This window comes from Aspergillus costaricaensis (assembly GCF_003184835.1).
Source record: "Aspergillus costaricaensis CBS 115574 unplaced genomic scaffold BO79scaffold_1, whole genome shotgun sequence".
Classification (NCBI taxonomy): domain Eukaryota; kingdom Fungi; phylum Ascomycota; class Eurotiomycetes; order Eurotiales; family Aspergillaceae; genus Aspergillus; species Aspergillus costaricensis.
Window position 1 is genome coordinate 245,309 of NW_020291801.1, and position 22,392 is coordinate 267,700.

The 22,392-nt window shown below is 47.3% G+C and overlaps 8 protein-coding genes across 8 annotated transcripts; 7 read left to right on the forward strand and 1 right to left on the reverse strand.

Moving 5' to 3' along the window:
• The first annotated feature begins 253 nt into the window (after positions 1 to 253).
• On the forward strand, positions 254 to 1,619 carry BO79DRAFT_162590 (Ldh family oxidoreductase). Its single transcript, XM_025679077.1, has 3 exons — positions 254 to 329; positions 395 to 523; positions 591 to 1,619. The coding sequence occupies exons 1-3, from the start codon at positions 318 to 320 to the stop codon at positions 1,530 to 1,532; spliced, it is 1,083 nt and encodes a 360-aa protein (XP_025544924.1). The 5' UTR covers positions 254 to 317; the 3' UTR covers positions 1,533 to 1,619.
• Positions 1,620 to 2,016: 397 nt separating this feature from the next.
• Positions 2,017 to 4,114, reverse strand: BO79DRAFT_261012 (dihydroxyacetone kinase Dak1; the record flags this gene model as incomplete). The annotated part of the gene is made up of 4 exons (XM_025686446.1): positions 4,034 to 4,114; positions 3,820 to 3,972; positions 2,774 to 3,739; positions 2,017 to 2,687 (listed from the first exon to the last, which is right to left on the reverse strand). The coding sequence occupies exons 1-4, from the start codon at positions 4,041 to 4,043 to the stop codon at positions 2,017 to 2,019; spliced, it is 1,800 nt and encodes a 599-aa protein (XP_025544925.1). The 5' UTR covers positions 4,044 to 4,114.
• A 393-nt stretch (positions 4,115 to 4,507) lies between these two features.
• Positions 4,508 to 5,625, forward strand: BO79DRAFT_261018 (class II fructose-bisphosphate aldolase; the record flags this gene model as incomplete). The annotated part of the gene is made up of 3 exons (XM_025686447.1): positions 4,508 to 4,662; positions 4,754 to 5,263; positions 5,355 to 5,625. The coding sequence occupies exons 1-3, from the start codon at positions 4,568 to 4,570 to the stop codon at positions 5,623 to 5,625; spliced, it is 876 nt and encodes a 291-aa protein (XP_025544926.1). The 5' UTR covers positions 4,508 to 4,567.
• Positions 5,626 to 6,013: 388 nt separating this feature from the next.
• On the forward strand, positions 6,014 to 7,807 carry BO79DRAFT_261025 (sugar porter family MFS transporter; the record flags this gene model as incomplete). Its single annotated transcript, XM_025686448.1, has 2 exons — positions 6,014 to 6,119; positions 6,239 to 7,807. The coding sequence occupies 2 exons, from the start codon at positions 6,014 to 6,016 to the stop codon at positions 7,741 to 7,743; spliced, it is 1,611 nt and encodes a 536-aa protein (XP_025544927.1). The 3' UTR covers positions 7,744 to 7,807.
• A 1,659-nt stretch (positions 7,808 to 9,466) lies between these two features.
• Positions 9,467 to 11,366, forward strand: BO79DRAFT_184356 (MFS general substrate transporter; the record flags this gene model as incomplete). The annotated part of the gene is made up of 4 exons (XM_025680319.1): positions 9,467 to 9,649; positions 9,749 to 10,022; positions 10,080 to 10,864; positions 10,944 to 11,366. The coding sequence occupies 4 exons, from the start codon at positions 9,467 to 9,469 to the stop codon at positions 11,199 to 11,201; spliced, it is 1,500 nt and encodes a 499-aa protein (XP_025544928.1). The 3' UTR covers positions 11,202 to 11,366.
• Positions 11,367 to 11,678: 312 nt separating this feature from the next.
• BO79DRAFT_233929 (Zn(II)2Cys6 transcription factor) lies at positions 11,679 to 14,434 on the forward strand (the record flags this gene model as incomplete). The annotated part of the gene is made up of 4 exons (XM_025684320.1): positions 11,679 to 11,866; positions 11,955 to 12,091; positions 12,239 to 13,021; positions 13,097 to 14,434. 4 exons carry the CDS (start codon positions 11,679 to 11,681, stop codon positions 14,308 to 14,310), a joined length of 2,322 nt encoding a protein of 773 aa, XP_025544929.1. The 3' UTR covers positions 14,311 to 14,434.
• Positions 14,435 to 18,015: 3,581 nt separating this feature from the next.
• On the forward strand, positions 18,016 to 19,278 carry BO79DRAFT_261036 (uncharacterized protein; the record flags this gene model as incomplete). The annotated part of the gene is made up of 5 exons (XM_025686449.1): positions 18,016 to 18,202; positions 18,257 to 18,327; positions 18,399 to 18,772; positions 18,846 to 18,910; positions 18,965 to 19,278. The coding sequence occupies 5 exons, from the start codon at positions 18,016 to 18,018 to the stop codon at positions 19,276 to 19,278; spliced, it is 1,011 nt and encodes a 336-aa protein (XP_025544930.1).
• A 1,402-nt stretch (positions 19,279 to 20,680) lies between these two features.
• BO79DRAFT_162597 (Ketol-acid reductoisomerase) lies at positions 20,681 to 22,350 on the forward strand. The gene is made up of 2 exons (XM_025679078.1): positions 20,681 to 21,926; positions 22,001 to 22,350. Exons 1-2 carry the CDS (start codon positions 20,749 to 20,751, stop codon positions 22,026 to 22,028), a joined length of 1,206 nt encoding a protein of 401 aa, XP_025544931.1. The 5' UTR covers positions 20,681 to 20,748; the 3' UTR covers positions 22,029 to 22,350.
• The last annotated feature ends 42 nt before the right edge of the window (positions 22,351 to 22,392 follow it).

The window sequence follows — 22,392 nt, forward strand, 5'->3', positions numbered from 1 at the left end:
AGGAGATGGCGGGCGACCAAGCCTCTCGGTCAATCACGGTACTTAAGAAACTGGGCCGTTGATGTCAAGGCCGGTGTAAAGTTTTATCGGGGAAATGCCGCCTTGCCTCGGATAAAATGCCGGCGGAGGGCGCTGGTGGGGAACTCGGCAGCGGGCCGAATGGGTACAATCGTCAACTGACCCTCTTTCATTCCTCAGCGGGATCTCTTAATATAATAGACCGACATCATCTTCGTACTGGACGCCACGATTACTTGAACGTGTTCATACACTAAAAACAAAGCAACTGTTATAATAATCGATCAAGACCGATTAAAATGGCTTCTTCTGTATGTATATCTACTTTGACTCGTTGCAAGAAAGTCTACTAATGCATGCTCAACTACTTGTCTAGCCTCGTTATTACGCCGACCCCGCTGCTGCGGCTACTTTTGCCACTGAGCTTCTCGTCAAGGCCGGTCTGAGCCACGAAGATGCTAAGTCTATGGCCGATTGCCTCGTGCTGGCCGATGTTCGTGGCGTAGTAAGTCGACCCTGGCATTTGCTGAACATCTTGAAATGACAAAAGTTCCGCTGACCTACTCTCACAGGACACGCACGGCCTTGCCCGTCTGCCTCAATACCTTGAGCGTGTCAGCACCGGTCGCGTCAATGCGAAGCCACAATTCAAGATTACCGAAAAGACTCCTGTCGTCGCGCATATGGACGGAGACAATGGATTCGGCTTTGTTGTTGCTACCCGCGCTATGGAGGAAGCTATCAAGCGGGCTGAGATCTATGGCATTGGCCTAGTTACTGTGAACCACTCCAATCACTTTGGTATGGGAGCTACCTATGTGCTGCAGGCCTTGGAAAAAGACATGATCTCGTTGGTATTCACCAACTCGGCTAAGCAGATGCCCCCGTTTGGTGGAAAAGAGACTTTACTGGGTATCTCACCTTTTGCTGCTGGAGCTCCTTCTGGTAAGGAGGTTCCTTATATTCTTGATATGGCCCCTTCCGTTGTTGCTAAGGGTAAGATCCGCCGCGCTGCTCGCCGCGGGGAGTCGATTCCTCTGGGGTGGGCATTGGATGCGGAAGGTAACCCTACAACTGATCCTAATGTGGCTCTCAATGGCAGTATGGCGCCGATTGGTGGACCGAAAGGCTCTGGTATTGCTATTCTGATGGATATCATGTCTGGTGTACTTTCTGGCGCTGCCTTTGGTGGTGAGGTTGGTGATCAGTACAAGGACGTGAAGCCCCAAAATGTCGGGCACTGCTTTATCGCTTTGAAGCAAGATATCTTCCTTACAGCTGACGAGTTTAAGGCTCGTATGGACATGTTGGTGCAGCGGGTACATAATGTGACTCCTGCCCCTGGCTTCAATGAGGTTCTTTTCCCTGGTGAGCCAGAACATCGCCTCGGTGTCCAGCGCCGCAGGGAGGGTATCCCCTACGCTGATGCCGAGAAGCAGATGTTCATCGAAGCGGCCAAGCAGTATGGTGTTTCTGATATCCCATTGTCGGAGGAACCCCTCTCCCTTGCATAGTGTCTCTTCTTTCTTTCCTTTCTACCAGATCATTACAGCATTATACCAGAGAAAAGATTTATATGTACAACATGCGAAGGGAATTTCACCGATGTTCAGCTTAAGTAGGAAGCACATTTCCGTTTACCCAAGACTAGACAAATAATGTCTCATATTACACGAATGCAGCGCTCGTGAAAAAGCAGGTATCGGTATGACGTAGTAGTTTCAGCGTTCTTGATAGGATGAATCTCTTAGAACGAATTTATCGTACGCCTCACAGGTCTGAAGGTAATTAATAACAGCTTTCATGTCTTTTATATAAAATTCACTCAAATGTCTAACGTTTTTTCGAAGCTTCCCGAAGATATATCCATGTATGTAAGCTCGTGTCCGTAACTACGTCAAAAGCATAAACCAAGATCTTTCCGTCGATGTCAGATTAAAATCATATTGAATTAACAGGTGATAGAGAAGTTGCCGAATGTGGGCTTCGTTCATTATCTCAAGGATACTGCACAGCTCTGAGTAAACCGGTCAGGACAGCGACTATACCGCAAGCACCAGGGTCTGGTATTTGGATCGGGTCACTCTCGTTCGTCTCGCCTGCCGACTGATTGCCGACATAAGTCGATCGGCCATATTTCGAATCGAGATATCGGGTGTTTTCACAGCCGATAGCAGATTGATGGACAGCCAGCTCAAGCGACTTGACCAAATCCTCCTCTTGTGATGCCTTGTCGAAAACCGTAATGAAAGGGATCAAAGCATCCATCAGTGTTCGGTCACCAACTCGAGCGCCGGTGAACTTTTCCAAGACATCGAGGGCCTGATTGAGCGCTAGGGCAAAGTATCGACCATTCATTCCGACGTCTTGGTCGTAAGCTTGAGCCAATCCGGCGGCCAGTGCGGAGAGAAAAATTCCATAGATAGCCCCTGAAGTGCCACCCATTGCGTCGGTAACGATCTCTGCCACAGTAGCCATCCCTTGCGACAGGCTAGACAGCGACAACTTCCCGGTTTGAAGAGCATCGGCAAGTGCCTTTGCACCGGCGAGTAGGGTGGTACCGCAATCCCCGTCGCCCAAAATAGTGTCGTAACGTGTGATCATGGGCTCTCTGGCGGTTACCTCTTTAAAAATCGACTGTATAATTTGAGCGAAGAGACGATCATTGCCTGGAGTCGCATTCAGTCAGCATTGATCTCACAATATCATTAAATTTTCAGGGTTAGCTCACAAGGAATGGCTTGCACTGAGGAACTTAACGTTTGGCTGGCAAGGAAATTTTGTGAAGGGCTGGCGCTCGAGAGCGCTTTCCATTGGGATGACGGTATTGAAGAGGCCCAACCATTGGCAGTGGTTGGTTTGTCGAGAAGATCGAGAATCGTCGACGCAGTCTCTGAGTGATCAAGACTGAGCACCGTGATGCTGAAGCCTCGACCGTCCAAGGCGGACAAGAAGGTGCCCGCGTACACTCGACATGGCACAATACTGTACTTCTCCTCCAATTGAGAAAGAACAATGGAGGTAAGGGCGCCGAGTTCAATAGTCGAGAGCCCGCCCAAATTGTTTAACATTAGAATTAAACGGCCATTCCTCTTACCTACCTCGGGGGATAAGAACGCATGCTCAGGCTTTGCTGGATCCAACAGGAGGTCCAGCATCTCTGCAATTAGGTCCCGCGTCGTAGTGGTTGCAACCAGGTTCTTGACGGCAGGCTCGTTGTGGATGCCCATACCAAGGGCTATGCCACTAAACTTGGCTCCATCGACAACCAGTTGCCCAGGTACATGACAGGGCTCCAGGGACGCCCCGATAGTCCCTAGGCCTTGTGAAATCACATTACACAAGTTGACTATGTTGTCTATGTCTAAGCCATGATGGGCGGCAGCCCCCACGACTTTTTGAACAAGCACGGTTCCTGCTAGCCCACGGCGACCGACGAATTTCCCACGAGACCGTCCAACTGCCACATCGTCGTTGACAAGGACCATTCGGACATCCTTGCCGGTAGTTGCCTTGAAACGCTCGGTGGCCAATGCGAAATTCAATTTATCGCCGGTGTAGTTCTTAACCACCACAACGGTGCCTTGTGGCGACGAGACCAATTCCAGCGCACGCTGGATCTGACGAACATTGGGCGAAGCAAATAGGGCTCCGATCACTGCTGCATCCAGCATGCCTTCGCCAAGGTACCCTGCATGGGCAGGCTCGTGTCCACTGCCCCCTGTCGAAGCATAATCAGTTCCGTAGCCAGTCCAATAACCTCCCCACCCCAAAAAAAGACCAAGAAAACCCTAAGCATACCTCCACTAACCACAGTGACTCTACCACTGTGAGCTGCATTATCTCTATACAGCACCAAAAACTTTTCATCGATATTGAGGCCAGGTTGCAAGTGTATTTGACTTCGAGTCCACTCACGAACGAGCTCGGAAGGCTCATTCAAGAACCGCCGCACTGTATGTATCGATTAGGAAGTGCAAAGTAATACTGTATAGAAGAAGCAGGAGTTACTGACCTGGAGCCATGCTGGTTTGTGGTTGATTGTGCTCAAAATCTGGTGGAATAAATCCTTTGCTTTTCCCATGCTTTTTGGCACTCTTCCACCAGCGTATGTTCACTTTTATCAATGTTTTCCTGTTAGTGCAAATATGTAGTCCCAGCCTTACCGATATTTTCCTGATAGGGTAATTGCCGGTAATCAGCTGACACAAAGTCCCCGCATGTCATAACCAATGAGCGATATCTTTATGCCCCTGCAGGAATTCGAGCCGATTTACCTGACCTAAGGATGCTCTAGACCGTCCGTTCGTACTCCGAGATATGTGGGGTACGGACTCGGCCCGAGATGCGGAGAAATGGCGGCGAAAGCCCGACCAAATCAAACAATCGGTCAAGAGCGGACGACAATTTTTCCATTGCAATTGTACCTTTGGTGACTCTCGGGGGAGGATCCCCAGAATGGGGCCGAACATCCTATTTAATGGGCCGTGAAACTTACAAGTCTACTCACAGCTACCCATTAGCAGCTATCCACAATCATCCTTTCACCATGGCGGACAATCAGGAATTCCCAGCTAGCAACCTCACCTGGCAGATCCTCAGGCATGCACAGCAACATAACTACGCTGTAGGAGCCTACAATTGGTATGTTCTGCTTGTTACTTAATCTTAATATCCACTAGTACGTTGGGCCATCGTCACTTCCTCAGCTGACGACCCCTTACCCTGCTCACAGCTACAACACAGATGGCGTCATGGCTGTAATTCGCGCGGCCGAGCGCAAGCGCTCTGCCGCCATCATCCAACTTTTCCCTTGGACAATGCATTTTCAGGGGCTAGATTTTGTCCGCTATGTGGTTCACGCCGCTCATGGCGCTACTGTTCCGATAGCGGTGCATCTGGATCACTGTATCAAGCCTGATGATGTTGAATTGGCCCTAACCCTTCCATTTGACTCCATCATGGTGGATGCGTCGACTCTTGACGAGGAGGCGAATATCGAGTACTGTAAAGAAATCGTGGCCAAGGCGCGTGCGGTCAATATCACTATTGAGGCGGAGATGGGCCGTATCGAGGGTGGCGAGGACGGCTTGCCCACGGTGGACATGGATGCTGTTCTGACGCGGCCCGAAGAAGCTGAAGATTTCGTACGAAGAACCGGAGTCCACTACCTTGCTCCATCATTTGGAAATATACACGGGGGTTACCCCGAAGGCGGGGCAGAGAAATCATGGGACCTTCCTCGGTATGAGCTTCTTCTTTACTACTTAGCGCCTTGCTGCCTCTGTCCTGGTTAGTGACTAACTCGTCTGGGGCTACTATTTGCGGCATTTCAGACTTGCATCCATTGGGAAATTAATTGCTAGCCAAACCCCCATCGCCCTTCACGGAACGCACCCCGTCTCAGACGAACTTTTTCAACGTACCATTCCATATGGAGTTCGGAAGATCAATCTCAACCGTACTGTCAGGGATGACTACACTCGGTTCATTGCCGAGAATGCCGGGTCTATGGAATTAACCGTTCTTTCCATGCAGGGCGTGGAGGTGTATGCGCAGTCGGTGGAGCGCATGATGGATGTACTTGGGTCGTCGGGGAGGTACTAGTAACTTTCCTTTTCAGCTTTTACGAATTGATGTAGTCAATATTTCAAAAGCATCGAACGTCATCGAAATGTAGTTTTACAGAGACACCACGAGTGGGGAAGAAAAACAAATTGTAGAATGACAGCATATCCTCTTGTCTCTGATGCCGGGCTATTGCCGATGGGTTGCCGTCTAACCCGGCTCGGTCTCTCCTTTCTCCTTTGGCAAGGGTAACATCGAAATGGGGTGAACGGCTGAGTTTGTCCCTACAACTTCCGGGAAAAGCGAAGCTCCCGCATTCTAATTCACTTTGCTAAGCCTTCTTGTCTGATAAGCATCCATGAATTGCATCTGATTTCTTACTACATTGTGTTCGTTTCTCAACAGCTCTCCTATTATTGCCTGCAAAATGGTCCTTGTCGACAAAAAGCTTCTAGAGAATGTCCCGCGTGAAGTCATCAGCCTTCGAATCCTTTGCTATGGCCTTATTCTTTCTTTCTCCGGATTTTTACATGGTCAGTCAGTTCTGCTACTTCGTCTTTATTCTATCATATCTCTTCTCCTACTAGCGGTGGATGAAGCCCTGTTTTCGTTGTAACCTGGACTTAGCACTAACTGTATATTTTCGCCACAGGCTTAAACACAGCGAATATCTCTGGAGTGATGAGCATGAAATCTTTCCAAAAGTATTTTGGGCTGAACAGTATGGGAAAACTGGAGGTCTCGAATTTAGAGGGCTGGATTACAGCTTGTCTTCTACTGGGCTCCTGTGCTGGCGCTCTCATAGCCAGCCCCATGTCAGAGAGATTAGGCCGAAAGACCAGCCTACAGATCATCAGTGTTTGTTATATTATCGCGGCCATTCTGATGACCGTAGAGCCTCACGGATCAGGGGGGATCGCTATGCTCATTGTTGGCAGAGTCATCTCAGGTGCTAGTTCGGGTGCCGCCAGTGTGGCAGGCACCGCCTTCATCGCCGAAATAGCACCCAAAGCCATTCGAGGTGGACTGTCTGCCTTGTATAATGCCAATACTATGTTCGGAGTGTCTCTGGCATATTGGATCAACTATGGCGCGCTACTCAACATTTCCTCCAAATCAAATGCACAGTGGCAAGTGCCTATGGCGATGCAGACCCTCCCAGGAATAATACTGTTTGGCGGACTATTTGCTCTCCCAGAATCGCCCAGATGGCTTGCAAGCAAAGACAGAGTTGATGAGGCGCGCCAATCTCTTCACAAGCTTCGGAAGCTTAGCCTTGACCATCCTTTCCTCCAAGAAGAATTATCTGAGATTGCTGAAGCTCGGCTCGTCAACTTGGAGCAGCCCAAAGGCCTGGACTTGAGTCGATTCTCGCAGGTCCCCAACCTCATGAAGCGCATGGTTCTAGTTTGTCTCATCCAAACATTCTTTCAATTCTCGGGAGGTAACATCATTACCTATTACAATACCACGATCCTCAACTCCATCGGATTCACCGACCCGAAAATCAACTACCTATTTTCCGGGATTTACGGCTTGGTGAAGGTGATTTCTGTTCTGTGCTATTGTCTCTATTTTGTTGACAATTATGGTCGTCGTCCTTTACTTTGGGCCGGATCATCAATCATTGTGGTGACTTTGACCTATATGACTATCTACCTGGGTGCGCTAGCAGAATTGAACAGTTCCGCTAGCAAGGCAGCAGGATGGGCAGCTATTGTTGCTATATACCTGTACGCCATCGGATATGCTATCTCGTGGGCGACAGTACCGTGGATTATCAACGCGGAAGTATTTCCCATGTCTGTCAGAGCGCCTTGTATGGCGTTGACGATCACTTGGCAGTACTTGGTCAATTTTGCTTTGACGAGGGCAATGCCCAATATGCTCACAGCAATGCATACCTATGGGCCGTTCGCACTATTCGCATCAGCGACCGCCGTGGGAGCTATATACTCCTTCTTTGCGTTTCCCGAAACCAAGGGCATGAACATGACAGACATCGATCGCTTGTTTGAAGTGCCTTGGTACAAAGTCGGCAAGCATAGTCTTGAAATGAAGAAAAGCGAGACAGAACACGCTCAAGATGATGCTGCCGCACACAGTCACAAAATTGCATCTACGGGTATATCCTCGCAACATTGTGAACATGTGTAAGAGGAAAGACATGTATTCGCGTTGTACGATACTCGGACACAAGGTTTTAGCTGTATTTGCGGTCAACGAGCCCCCCACAACAAGCGGTGTATATCAAGGCTTCCGTGGTTTCCTTCGGCAAGTTACCTGCTCTTGTTCCCAGCGACGTCTTTTGATCATTCAATGGCATTTTTGTTCACTCAGAAGCTGTGAAGAAATATTATTTGAACGTCATAGAATAATGTACTCTCATGCAAGAATTGAGCAAGACGCGGCATCTCTCTTATGACTATAAGCGGCAGTGGGGCACTGACTTCTTAGACTGGTCATCACACTTACTTCTGCTCCTTTATTGGCATTCTTCTCATTTCTATCAGCCTCTAGCATCTTACTGCAAGCTCAGCATCATATTATCATGCGCTAAATTTTCTCCTCACGATCAGTTTGATCATAAACTTGCTAATATAAGTATAATTTTATATTGACAGTTAAGATGACATATACCGAAAATGATCATAAATGTGCTCGAAGGAGATACAGTATATGTGTATCATAACCTGTATTTATAGATCAGTGATAGTTATCCTTTACGCCTAGCCGCCGGGCGTAAATGAATGTGTGTGTGTGTGTGTGTGTGGAGCAAGACACAGTTGAGTTTTCATGGCAGCCTGTTCACGCGTGGACGGTTCCCCTTGTAAAGTTGAATCATACCTCTTGATAAGGAAGGGTTCCTACAAGAATGATACGTAAGAAAAAAAAAAAAATAACTTACGCTGGAAAATTTGAGAACGACGAAAATTTGCAGACGGCTTTTGTACTTTCGGCGAGGTGGAATAATGACAAAACGCCAACATAAGAAAGGTTTAATAGATTCATAAATGATTAAAGCAGACGGGGCGGCTAAAGCCTTTCTTGCCATGAATTCTCATACCGAAATGCTCACAGGACCACCCATCATCAGACATGTTGAGGACAACCTGACTGAGCGAGGAGCGAGCTTCTGATTTGCGCGGTTAAGAATTTAATGGATACGATACACATCAGTCCACACGACTACGCTGCCAGTTCCAAACTGGAATGCCACTTTTCCGACACCGATTCGATCATTAACCACACATTTTTCTCCTCAGTCAGCTTGAACAGTTATTGCCATTGATTTTCCCGCTGTTCACTCACTGTGATCGATTTTTTAGTGTTGCTCGGTTCGAATGAGATCTACTTTATGAGGACTAAGGCTCAATAAATCGCGATAGTGTACGCTTGCACATCGGCAATCCTGGGCTTGAGCTTGCCTCTGTTAAATCAACTAAGCAGGAGCATCATCGGCGAAACCAACCACACAAGCCACGTAGGCTTAACATGACCTACAAAAACCATGTACAGAGCATCAGGTCAACCACATGATGTATCATTCCTTCCAGTCGGCCCGAGACCGAAACCTTAAGGGTGACATGGATAGGTTATACCGACCAATAAGCCTGAGACTTTGGATCATATCGCTACAATCAATTACTGGGGAAACACTGGGTGGGGTCTCCGCTCCCCACGGGGAATCCTCAATCCTGGATTCCCCAGATATCTGAACTAACCCCCAAATGAGCGGGGAGCAATGGAGGAGGGGTGTCCACCAAAGCATAAAAAGGTCCATAAGCACCTCAGATTCTGTCTCATCAGACCCATTCGCACCTTTTTCTTTTCCCTACCCCAACTTGCATAGCTTTGAATTTGCTTCCTATTCTTGGAAATGGCAGATGATCCCAAAGCCCCGACTGAGCACATCGATTTCCAAGATGTGGATCGAGTGGCAGCAGCACGGCAACTCACAGAAGATGAATTCCTGCGTGTGGAAAAATCACTGAAGAGGAAACTAGACCTCCGTCTCTTGATGTGCGTGTGGCTTATATTCGTGATGAATTATTTGGACAGAGTAAGTGGTACCTCAAAAGCCCTTGTTCTTGACAAGTCCCGTGACTCAAAGACTCTGAGAAATTCCATTTTTCCTTGCCTATTGACTGTCCTTTGTTAGAACAATATTTCAGCTGCCAAAGTCGCCGGGATTTCTCAGTCTCTACACATGTCAAGTACCCAATATGCAACAGCGGTGGCTATATTGTTCGCTGGTTATGTCTTAATGCAACTGCCATCCAATATCTTCCTGGCCCAGTTGCGACCATCCATCTATCTACCCGTTGTGATGGCAGTATGGGGTATGCTGTCTGCCCTGGTTGGGGCTGTTCATAATTACTCAGGACTCTACGCTCTGCGTTTCTTACTGGGTTTTGTCGAAGCGGCCTTTTATCGTAAGTAGCTCTTTTCTTATAAAGAGTGCGTTTCTGTTCGATCGCTTACAATCACAGCCGGTGCCTTATTCTTGATCTCTTCATGGTATAAACGCGAAGAGATGGGCGTGCGCAGCGCGTTTCTATATTCCGGGTCGCAGCTCGGCAGTGCATTCTCTGGACTCATCGCTGCCGGAATTCAAGATGGTTTGAATGGTGCTCGAGGTCTCGAATCGTGGCGATGGATCTTCCTTATTGAGGGTTCGATTACTGTATTCATTGCTCTGTGTGCTTTCTTTATTCTGCCTGACTATCCTAGCAACACGCGTTGGCTGAGCCCCGTTGAAAGAGCTGTTGCAGAATGGCGTCTCGTCTCTGATTCCGGGCAGATCGATGAAGACAATGCGGGCTGGAAATATGGTTTCAAAAGAGCTCTGACGGATTGGCGCCTGTATATTTTCGCCTTGATTTTCTTATGTATTCAAGTGGCCAGTGCGACGTCAAATTTCTTCCCGTCAGTTGTCGAGACACTCGGATTTAACCGGGTGGATACTCTCCTGTTAACTGTGCCTCCATACATGGTTGCTCTGGTCATGTCTATTCTCAACAATAGGTCTGCTGATCAGCTGAGAAACTCATCCTTTCATGTCTGCTGGCCCCTTGTTGTTGCTATCTGTGGATTTGTCATTGGTGCTGCCTCCACTAACCTGGGAGCTCGCTACTTCGCCATGATACTCATGGTCGCTGGCGGCCATGGGGCCAACGCTGTGCTTCTAGCATGGACACAAAAGACCATGCTACGACCTCGCGTCAAGCGCGCCGCGTCAGTTGCGTTTGTCAATGCGATTGGAAATCTCTCCCAGGTGAGTTTTTCTCCAGTCTCTCACCATCGTTTTGGTCTGTCTTAGCCAGCCCGCTGATCATTCATCACCCCGACTTCAGATATTCTCATCTTATCTTTACCCGGATGATGGTGCGCCTCGATATGTTCTTGCTATGAGTGTGAACACTGCATTCTGTGTAGTGGCGATTGTTCTATGTCTCCTGGTGCGAGTGATCCTCCTAAGAGCCAACCGAAGACTAGACGCGGGTCAGACGACGGTGGCACAAGAAATGAAGGGCGAGAGTCAAGCCAGGGACCCCGAGGTGGCTGAGAATGAGGGAATTGTCCGCAGGGACGACTTTAGGTTCATTGCATGAGCCTTTGCGCGATGACAAATATGGTTGCTTGAATCAGTTGTCGTGAAGCTGGAGGTGGGTTTAACTCATCGGCCGATTGTGAAGCCCTGCAAGCAAATATACCTAAAATCAGAGCCCTAGCCAGTTGGATGTATAGCTTTCCCGTCCTATGTAATTTTCACAAAGAAACCAGACTTACTGATGGAGGAAGTGCAAAGCGCGCAAGCATTAAGCTATGTGCATGAGACTAATCTGGTATGATGTATCACGTGATTGAAATGGACCTGATCCGCTCCACTGAACAAATGGCGGGGAAAGAAAGGTTACTAGTTAGTAATAGTGTGCGTCGGGGAATCCCCGAACTTCTTCCCCGCCATTCATTCATCATGATTCGTAGGTATTCCGGGTTGAGTGCTTTCACGTTACCCACCGACTTTGACACATCGGCTCCATCCCAAGTGACCTCCAGAGTTCAAATCAATTCAAGATTTACTCCCGATGGCTTCAGTTTCATCTCCTCTCTCGGAAATGTCTTCGTTACAGTCCACCCGTCGCCGACCCATAGCCTGCCTGCGCTGCCGTCGTCGCAAGGTCCGATGCGATGGCGCATCTCCTGCGTGCTCCAACTGTGCGAGAGCTAGAATAGAATGCTTTGAAGGTGTCGCGGGCTCAGCTGTTTCTAAAAGGTATGATCACCGGAATTACTGGAACCCTCTGCACATTTTCTTGCCGAAGTGTCTCAATTTGACTCAAGCCCGCTATTTCTCTCCATAGTCGTTTGAGGTATCTGGAAAGTCGCGTACGGGAGTTGGAGAGTGAGGCACTTGTACGGTCACCAAGCTCCCAGAATCGATCGTTTGCCTTCCCACCGGTGCATTCTCATGAGCCAACAGCTGAGCTTCCGTCCCGGGGTCCGGGGACGGATGGTCTTCTCCAACTACAGTCCTTACCCTCCCCATTGCCCTCGACATCACATGGAGAACAAGGATCCGCAAATGAGGGACCAATGGAGGCCGCTCCTTCATATATCTTGCAAGTGTTAAACCAGCCTGCTGCAGACGTAGCGGTGCATCCCCCGTCTGAGAAGCGCTCATATCCGGATGATGGAGACAAGAACAGCGGTCACTCCATCGGACTTGTCGCATCTCTACCTTGCAACATCACACGGGGGCAACCTCTCGCGCACGAGGTAGGTCTGCTATCTTTAGCCAATGCTGGAGATCCGAAATATCTTGGCCCATCCTCTGGGGTGACGTTCGCGCGTTCGATATATCAGAGTGCTCCGGCCTCACAAGACGGCGCTCTCCCCCATGCTCGCGATGATGTGGCTGCTTTGCCGCACACTGCTGGTGCCTCACAACCGCCGCCGGCTTCCACAACTTCTCATACAAGCACGCAGAACTTTTCATTCGACCTGCCACCGATGCTGGAATGCCAGAAATTCGCAGAGTGCTATTTCTCCATTTCAAGCCTTTATCCGTTCCTCGCGCCGGAGAGGTTTTACGTGCTGTACACCCAACTGGAGCGTGTCGTTAACACTGCGGTCTGGACTGGAGAGATGGATTTAAGAATAGCATTGGGTCAGGTTTTTCTGGTTCTCTCGATCGGCGCACGTAATCTGGAAATCAAACTAAACGGTAGCTTTGGCTCACGGGAGCTGTTCGCTCAAGCTATGTCCTCCATTGCAGAAGCAAATTTGCACGGCAGCGTTGAAGGCTTGCAGGTCCTCTTGCTTTTAGCCCAGCATAGCTTTTACAATCCTGAGGGTCTGAATGCCTGGCACTTGGTGCATACGATCATTGCAAGCTGCATCGATCTTGGCCTCCACCGGCGTGATAACCGTAATCTCGCCCCTTGCTTTTTCCTTCTTACAATTTCAGAAGATATCTAGAGGGACTAATCGTGGTCATTGATAGGTGCCCGCGGTACTGAGACTCCAATTCAACGCAATGCTCGTTATAATCGAAGCGCAATCTTTTGGTCAGCGTATTCTATTGACCGGATGATGGCTACTATTCTTGGCCGCCCTCTCACCTTGCGCGATGAAGCTATTGATTGCGATTTTCCGGGTCTCGACGTTTGCAGTGAAGTGGAGGAAGGAGCCACTGAATGGAATTCCTCATATGCGAGGCCGGCGGAAGAGGAGTCTTCAGCGCACGAGCCGCCACCACCAGCGCCATTGTTGGCACCATCCCCATATATTGCATGTGTCTTCTCACTTCGCTTCGACCGACTTGTGGCCGAGATCAAGCTCATGCTGTATCGCGTCTCACGGTCGCCGACTCGTTTCCCCTGGCCCACTAATCTCGCCGATTGGCAACAGAAAGCCCATTTTGCTTGCACTGCGCTCCGGCACGAGGTCCAAGCTCGAACACATCATCAACAGGCACATACATATCTCAGCAAGCATAGTATGTCTATTCATACGTTTCCGGCATCTAGGGATTTTGGGTCCATCTCTACCCTAGACTTGCAACGCTTGGAGCTCAAATACCACCATTGTTTGATGCTACTCTATCGACCGAGTCCCCAAATCCGTCAACCCACGCCTCATGGGATTCAGACTTGTTTTGCCAGCGCGATTTCAACGATTGAGTTATACAGCAGTCAGCACCGCTTTGGAGACATGGAGTGCTCCTGGCTCACCGCCCATGCGATTTTTGTCGCCTCGATCACCATCATCTATTGCCTGTGGACCCATCCGGGCGTGGTGCAGCTGAGCGGCAAGAGCGGGCCAGCAGCTACCATGGCCGCCGGGCTCGGCTTCGTTGAGTATGGGCATCAACTTCTGCTGTCTCTGGCGCAGACATGGACGATGGCGCATGAGGCGTGTCAGAAGCTAGCACATTTGATCAAGATTACACACGAGACTCAGAACAAAATGAGAGCAGCCGAAAGGGATCCCAGACCACCTGCTGGAGACACGAGAGATAGAACAGGGCCTCGGAGACACTCCTTGGCGACGGAGGGGCTGGAAGTGAATGAACTTTACTCCCAGGAGGATAATAATTTCGGGTTCTGTCTAGATAGGCAAAACTGCCTTATCGATGAGCTAGGCATTCTGCGCGATCTTTTTGATATCGGTTGGCTGGACAATCTTGATAATGAAGGGATTGCAGGCGCATTTTAAATTTCAGTGGAAAGCACATGAATTTTTTCCATCGTTGTGCTTTGTTTGCTAAAGGCCCCATTCATTTCTACCCAACCGCAGCCCCTGGGTCCAGCGTATAATTGTCCATTCAGTGTAAATATTGAAGCAGACTCGGAGTGGTCACTACAAGGTCAACACCATCTTATCGCGAATACTCGGAATCGACTAAATCAAGCTCAGCGATGGCAGAGAAAAGATTTAAGCCTAGACCTGGGGAAGTGAGAGTATTAGGGAATGCATGGACCGCTACTTGTTATGAGGCTGAGTATTACTAGGTTAAGTACCTACCATTCAGTAATATTTAAATCCTGATATATTAGAGCAGGATGGACTGGACTTTCATGGATGTTTATTAACAGTATAATCTTTATTAGTCTGATATTCAGCATTTACTTACTGTTATTTTATTGGCTGTTACTAATTCTTTTGGCCTTCTGGCCCCAACTTTATCCCTGTAAAATTATCCAAAATAGTGACATGTAGATTAGACGGCTAATTGAATAAGTAGTTAAGGAGAGTGTATGAGCCAAAGGGAGTAATGATGATGATATTCTGCTGGTAAGTGTTATATATAGTAATTAAAAGATGTTGTATGAGATAAAATCTTATATACTAGACTTTATTTTATAGTACTAGATAAGAGTGCGAGCTCAAGTGGGGGAAAATAAATATAAATATTAAGAGGGGACGAATCATGGCTGAAAAGCTCTTTAATTTAAAGAGCTTAAAGTATTATCAGGATCTTTTCTTTTTTTAGAAGCCAAAATATCAAGCTGTCATCTGTTAAAATCGCCATTTTATTATATTTCTAGTAATCTTTTAATATAGCGCAACCAAATCATCTGTATTATATTTAAAAAATAGTGGATAAGGTGTAATCCTTCCCTTTTCATAGATTAGTTAGTAGTTTATAGAAAGAAAAATAGTAGAATCTTGCCTATTCTAGTCTTTATTTCTTTGGAGATGGGAAAGAAAAGGATTTTAACCAGATTTTTATCTAGTTAATTAAAGAGAGTAGTAATGATTTATCTGTTTTATATAATTCAGATAGATATACTAAACCATTCTTTCTAGTTACTGACGATTTGGTCTAATATATTATGGAGTATGAAACAGTCAAAGATTTAAAAAATGTGCGAGATTTGTTCTTGTGTGCTGGATTAGTATATTATATTATATATTTTCTGATTCCCTGCTTGCCACTGGGCAAAAAGGTATGGAGGCTTGGCAGGAAGACTTATTTAAATACTTTTTCTTATTTTTTATTATTAAATGTGAAAGTCTAAATCTTGTATTAATATGCTTTTCTTGAAGCAGGTGAATTTAAGAATATTATTATTACTGCTTTTTTCTGCTTCTCTAATAATATTATAAAGCTGAAATCTAGTTAGCTACTTTTGCTTTTTATCTGTAGTCTGGATGTCTATTAAATAAATTACACAGCAGCTTTATTTTATAGTAAGCTTGTTAGTTATTTATATTATAGTTAGGTAGTGCTTCTAGTTAATATTCCTGGTACTGCTAATTCGCCTGTAATATTTAATAATTCTAAGTTACTTGATTGCCTGTGGAGCAGCATACTTAATTAGGTTAAAGAGTATAAAGACTAATATAACTTTAACTCTTTATAAATTTTAGTGTGTGATATCAGTACAGGCAGCTACTATGCTATATATATTGTATATACTTACACCAACTGACTGCTTGCTGTGATTACTCAGAATAAAGGCAGTTACTATATATTTAACCCAGAGTAGATCTAAGTCTAAAATTATATGAAGTATTCTTTTATATTAACTAAGGCTCTGGCTTATAAATTTGGGTATATAAATATAAAGAAATATATATCTAATAATATACAGAAATGTTTTAGTCTTTTTAAGAATAGAATATTTAATAAGGGCTGCACCTAGTTGTTACTAATTAATAGTATAGAGAACAGTATCTTTCTTATTAAGAATAGTATTCTTCCTCTGCGATATAACAGTATAAAAGATATAAGACTTATTAATAGGAGAATTCATATGGGGTTTCCAGAGGTAGAAATAATTTAGTGTGACTAGTTCTTAGAAATCCTCACGCAGGAAGATAAATGTAATAGATAATAAAGCAGATAAGTAGATTGAAGGAAGTTATCAGGTTTTATATATATGTAAGTATTAGACTATCAGTTATCTACCTGCAGAACTGTCTATTTACTACTATCTAGTCGGAGTGTATATTATATGCTATTTCCTGATATTCTTCTGTATTATAACATGAAAAAGGAGTCCACAAGTATTGTGTCGAAGATTAAATTTAATTGTGAAAGATGCTAGTACTCTAAGTATTTTCTCTAGAACTTTTTTGGTGTTTCTTTTCTATATCTAGAGGATCAGCAGATAGTCGCAGCATTCATGACAGGCATACCTGGCAGTTATTTGATGGTTATCTCATCGTTCTCACTGCCATTCCGCTGCAACAAGAAGCCAAGATATTGAAGCTATCTCGACATCTTATCACGGCAGCACACCCTTGTTCATGCACCGGGATTCTTATTACTGATTTTGGTGTCGGGTGATGGGTGATTTTTGCCTGGGATCCTTGAACTGCTGAGCTTTTGTATTCAATTCTGCACTACCAGCCTAACTTTCTCTCTGTTCTTACCGGCCGGGGTAGTATTCTTCTCCGAAAGAGGTGTCGTTCCTGATTGCATCGAGGGTCCCTCATTCTTGGCCTTTTCTTTCTTCGACGCAAGCCGTTTGTAGACAAATTTAAGCTACTTCTGTGTATTTTTGAGCGTGGCGATGTCACTCAAACGACAGTATTTTAATTTGCACGGGTCTTCTCCTGACCTCTTCGTTTGTATCATCAAGGTGCAGAAGCCAGAAGAATACATGCTGCTATTCGATGGTGCTAGAACTGATCTTCCACTTGATGTCATCAGAGAATTCGCTCAGCCGATAGACGATCAGAGCATATTTAGCTGCTTCCTAGTGTTTGTCGGGCTGTTCTGATGTGACGTTAGTACTAGATCGTCACGTGTCGCACACAGGTATATGTCCTATCTCTTACTTTGATAAAAGCTATGCAGGTCACCGTATCGATCGATTGCAACAGTCTCTACCTTGGGTGAAATATGCAGGAACCAGGTGATCTCCTCATAGGCCTCTCGGTACAGACTCTCTTCCATCGTAGTGTGACTGAGTTAGGCCCGGAAAGGTTCCTAAGAGTAAGGTTAAAAACGCTAGTTGAACTGGTCGGAGAGATTGGCTAGGCTCCAATGTCCGGCTTGGAAGTACCAAAGCCCGTTTTGTAGTCACTTAGGAGATGCCAGAGTGCCAGATAAGCAGCGAGGACCTGAGACCGTGGAATAAGGATCCATGATCAGTCACACAGGATGTAAGGATGGAAAACGACTTGCTAGTTTTGCTTAGTGGTGAGCAGGTGGAAGAAGGACGTGGGCTGGTGACACAGGGATTTGATGGAAGAAAGCCACTGACGGGGATTGCCAGCCCGTCCCTCCCGCTCATACGCAGTCACTAGGGGTTACATTGCACAACCCCATCGGAAGAAAGAGTATCTGATCCCAGAACGCAATAAAAGCCTAATGGGACCCAAAGCTGACTTGATTCCCCGCAGCTCCTCACTCATGTTGCCTTTTGCTCCTCCTTGAGGCTCATTGCGCGTCATCTGTGAATCAGGATGGGCCCCAGCGCCAAGGGGAAGGAGATGATTGTGATTGTCTCCGTCCTGGTCGGCCTTGCGTGCCTCAGTATGGCTTTACGATTTGTTGCCAGAGTTAAGCGGCGCACTGGATTCGGGGTAGATGATTGTCTCTGCTTCGTGGCTGTCATATTGATGTTGGGGATGTTGATTGAGCTGATACTGTGTAAGCTTCTGGATGCTCTCAATAGCCTCTGCCTGACTGGATGAATTGCATCAGGGTGTTTCATTGGTGGGAATGGCTACCATTTCTCTGATCTCGATACTAGGACCATTACATTGTTCTATAAAGTGGGTATTTCACTTAAGATACATTACCCTCAGCAGCCTTGTCCTTCAAGCTCTCACTGAGATTCAACTAGATATTCCTGTCTAGCCAATTCACTTATTTCGTCTTGACCCCGGTGATCAAGATCTCCTTAATCTGTTTCTACCGCCGCCTCTTCACCACTAAACGCTTCCTTCGCTTCACCTTCTGCCTGAATATGCTCATTACCGCATGGTCTTCGGGTATCTTCTTGGCCTGTGCATTGCAATGCCGCCCGCTTCGCGCCTACTGGGATATAAATGTCAAGGGACGCTGCTTCAGCGCAACTACTTTCATCATTGTTAACCAGGCGTTCAACGTGGTCATGGACTTTGTCATTCTCGCAGTCCCGATACCTATGATTTGGAGACTGCATCGCTCATGGCAGGATAAGCTGGCGTTGAACGCCGTTTTCGCGCTAGGTGCATTGTGAGTTGACATTGGCTTCTTGCTTTCAGGCTCTTGATGAAAGACTATTATTAATATTTCTTCCCCTTGATAGTGTGTGTTTCGCAAGTATATATCGAATAATAGTTCTATTCTACATCGACCTGAAGGACGTGACATGTGAGACTCTTCATGATAAACCAACACATCGAGAAGCAGGTTGACTATGATTAGATACTATCTACGACGCCACTCTATGGACCCATATCGAGCCATCTGTCGGGCTAGTCGTTTCCTGTCTCCCAATCATCCGCGGAATGTTTCCACGATGTACATCGGCGGGTCACAAACAGCGGACAACTTCAAGTTTAGGGCATTCTTCGACCGGCACAACTTGGTCTGGTGGTATGGATCAGGAGTGTTTTGATGGCCGGAAAGGGCTACGAGGCGGGTGTGCAATTGGGGGGAGGACCTGTCATCGGTCTGGGAATGCGATTGAACTCGAAAATATAAGAGTAACAACGGACATAGAGGTGCAGATTGGGTGATAACCTTTCTCTCGAAGGAATTGTTAAGAAAGTCGGGAATCATTTCGACCACAGTCTATACAAATTAGACTTTAGTATAAACTCTTCCCATCTCTAGTAATTTGTGGGTCGAGATGTGCTAACGGCAAGGGCAGAAAAAGATGGAAGAACGAAGCTGCTCTTGTGTGAAACTCTTTCTCATCCTCTTGCTGTCCATGAATGCTTTCCATAGATGAGAACTATCGACATGATAATGCTCCATATGTATGGTATCCCTCTACGTCTGAGAGGGTGGAGGGGGATGGGGGATGCATTGAGACGCAGTGGCTTCCTAGTGTCGAGCATACCATATCTCCTGCTACCTCACCCGTAAGAAATCATTGCAGTGCTGACAGCAGTGTGTTTCCTATACTAGTCATCAGGGTTACTCAAGGCTGATGCGAGATTGAAGACGGGTTTTGAACAGAACTGTCCAAAAAAAAAAAAAGGCCGCATGATCATGTTCCGCTATATTACATTCAATTCCGATTTCTAAACGCTTTTCATCAGCAGTCATCGCCAAGCTAAGGGCAAAAGCATTTAAGGGATGCAGTAAGCTATATATAGTTTTTATTTTGGCTTTCGATGATTGTCATCAACTTATTGATCGGTACTAGTATGTTGCGAGGTATTCCTAGAGCCGATATGTTCCCAATGGTTTGATTTGGAGAGCACTACGCTTCAAGCCAAAGGAAAAATAGTATATTTATCTCGGATAATATTGTGGTGAGCAGTCCTGCCAAATGTTATGATCCTGGCATGTACTAGAATTGGGTTAAAATGTACAATTATAATGTTATAAGCTTCCAAAACTAAACTCCTATCTCGGCATTCTACATTTTAGTCATTGAAATCCTCCCAGTATACTCTATATCATTACTTAAAGTGACTCAACATGCCAAGAATCTAGCTAGCTAGCTAGCTAACACTTGAAACGGGGTCATCTAGGCCTTGGAGAACCCCTTAGCGTCGAAACATACAGTCCTCGGACAGCCAATCCGGTTAGAATGTCTGTATAGCTCCATCACCAGCACTGAGTCAAGGTGCGTGAGTCACCGAGTTGTCTTTCCCCAGACTCCATCTGGGGCATCAAAACCTGCAACAGGAAAGAAAAAGCCCAGCTGCGTGTCAGGTGACTTCCCCGTAGCGAGCGGCGACATACTAACCCCGAAGCGGCAAGGCCCGCGCCTCAGGTGATCTCCACGTCCACGGAACGCGCAGCCATTGACCAATCAAAGGCCCGGCAATCCGACATCGGCCGGGGAGTGGCAGTCCAACTCCGGATCACGTGCCCCAGAGCAGGCCGATCTCGTCCCCAGCAACGAGTTTATAAAGTTGCAACCGGCTGCTTCCCTCCTCCCTCTTCCCTTTTCCTCTTTCCCATCCAATTTCTTCACTTCCTTTCTATCCATCTCACCCTCTCCCCTCTTCCTCTCACACCCTCTTCACACAATGGCCTCCCGTGGACTTCCCCGTGCCCTCCGCCTGGCCCGCGTCTCGGCCCCCCGGTCCGTCGTGACTGCTGCTCTCCCCCGTCCCTCCCTGGCCAAGGCTGCCTCCGCCGCTCTCCCCCGTGTAACCGCCACCCCCGTCGTCCCCTCCCGCGGTGTTAAGACCATCACCTTCGCCGATGACAAGGAGACCGTCTACGAGCGTGAGGACTGGCCCCGTGAGAAGCTCCAGGAGTACTTCAAGAACGACACCCTTGCCCTGATCGGCTACGGCTCCCAGGGTCACGGTCAGGGTCTCAACCTCCGTGATCAGGGTCTGAACGTCATTGTCGGTGTCCGTAAGGATGGTGCTTCCTGGAAGGAGGCCATCCAGGACGGCTGGGTTCCCGGCAAGAACCTGTTCGATGTCACTGAGGCCGTCCAGAAGGGTACCATCATCATGAACCTGCTCTCCGACGCCGCCCAGTCCGAGACCTGGCCCACCCTGAAGCCCCTCATCACCAAGGGCAAGACTCTCTACTTCTCCCACGGTTTCTCCCCCGTCTTCAAGGACCTCACCAAGGTTGATGTTCCCACCGACGTCGACGTCATCCTCGTCGCCCCCAAGGGTTCCGGCCGTACCGTCCGTACCCTCTTCCGTGAGGGCCGTGGTATCAACTCCTCCGTCGCCGTCTTCCAGGACGTCACCGGCCAGGCCAAGGAGCGCGCCATTGCCATGGGTGTTGCCGTCGGTTCCGGCTACCTCTACGAGACCACCTTCGAGAAGGAGGTCTACTCCGACCTCTACGGTGAGCGTGGTTGCCTCATGGGTGGTATCCACGGTATGTTCCTCGCTCAGTACGAGGTCCTCCGTGAGCGTGGCCACTCCCCCTCCGAGGCTTTCAACGAGACCGTCGAGGAGGCTACCCAGTCCCTCTACCCTCTCATCGGTGCCAACGGCATGGACTGGATGTACGCCGCTTGCTCCACCACCGCCCGTCGTGGTGCCCTCGACTGGTCCAACCGCTTCAAGGACAACCTGAAGCCCCTCTTCAACGAGCTCTACGACAGCGTCCGTGATGGCTCCGAGACCAAGCGCTCGCTCGAGTACAACTCCCAGAAGGACTACCGCGAGAAGTACGAGAAGGAGATGCAGGACATCCGTGATCTCGAAATCTGGCGCGCCGGCAAGGCCGTCCGGTACGTTACTACATACCCCTCCCATAATACTTATATATCAATTGAGCATTCGCTAACATTTCTATTCTTTATAGCTCCCTCCGCCCCGAGAACCAGAAGTAAATCTATTCATAATGTGTTATTAGCATATCCCCGGTGGGAAAAGTTACGATGTACCATGATCTAGGGAATTGTTTTCAGTCGAGTTTCTTATTTTAACTGGGTTGTATATCGGGCCGGAATAAATTTTTTTCTTATTCTTTCTTCATATTCTTTTCCTCAATTGAGTGTCAATTGTAGTTGTGTGGAGTGGCAGTTGTAGGAAAGAGGTGGTCATGAGTCATCGACTAGGAAAATTGCAACGGGCGGCAGATCATCCGGGGCCAGATTTCCCCGCGATCCGATCTTACCAAGTCTATTCTCAAAGTTTACATTTTGCTTGCTGAGTATCAATACATTTGAAATTGATGTCTGGAAATCGGATTGA

Bases quoted from the DNA above. Each gene is read 5' to 3' on its own strand.
- BO79DRAFT_162590 (XM_025679077.1), top strand. The intron at 524-590 runs GTAAGTCGACCC...CTACTCTCACAG, and splicing joins TGGCCGATGTTCGTGGCGTA to GACACGCACGGCCTTGCCCG.
- BO79DRAFT_162597 (XM_025679078.1), top strand. From the start codon at position 20,749: ATGGCCTCCCGTGGACTTCCCCGTGCCCTCCGCCTGGCCCGCGTCTCG. The intron at 21,927-22,000 runs GTACGTTACTAC...TATTCTTTATAG, and splicing joins CGCGCCGGCAAGGCCGTCCG to CTCCCTCCGCCCCGAGAACC.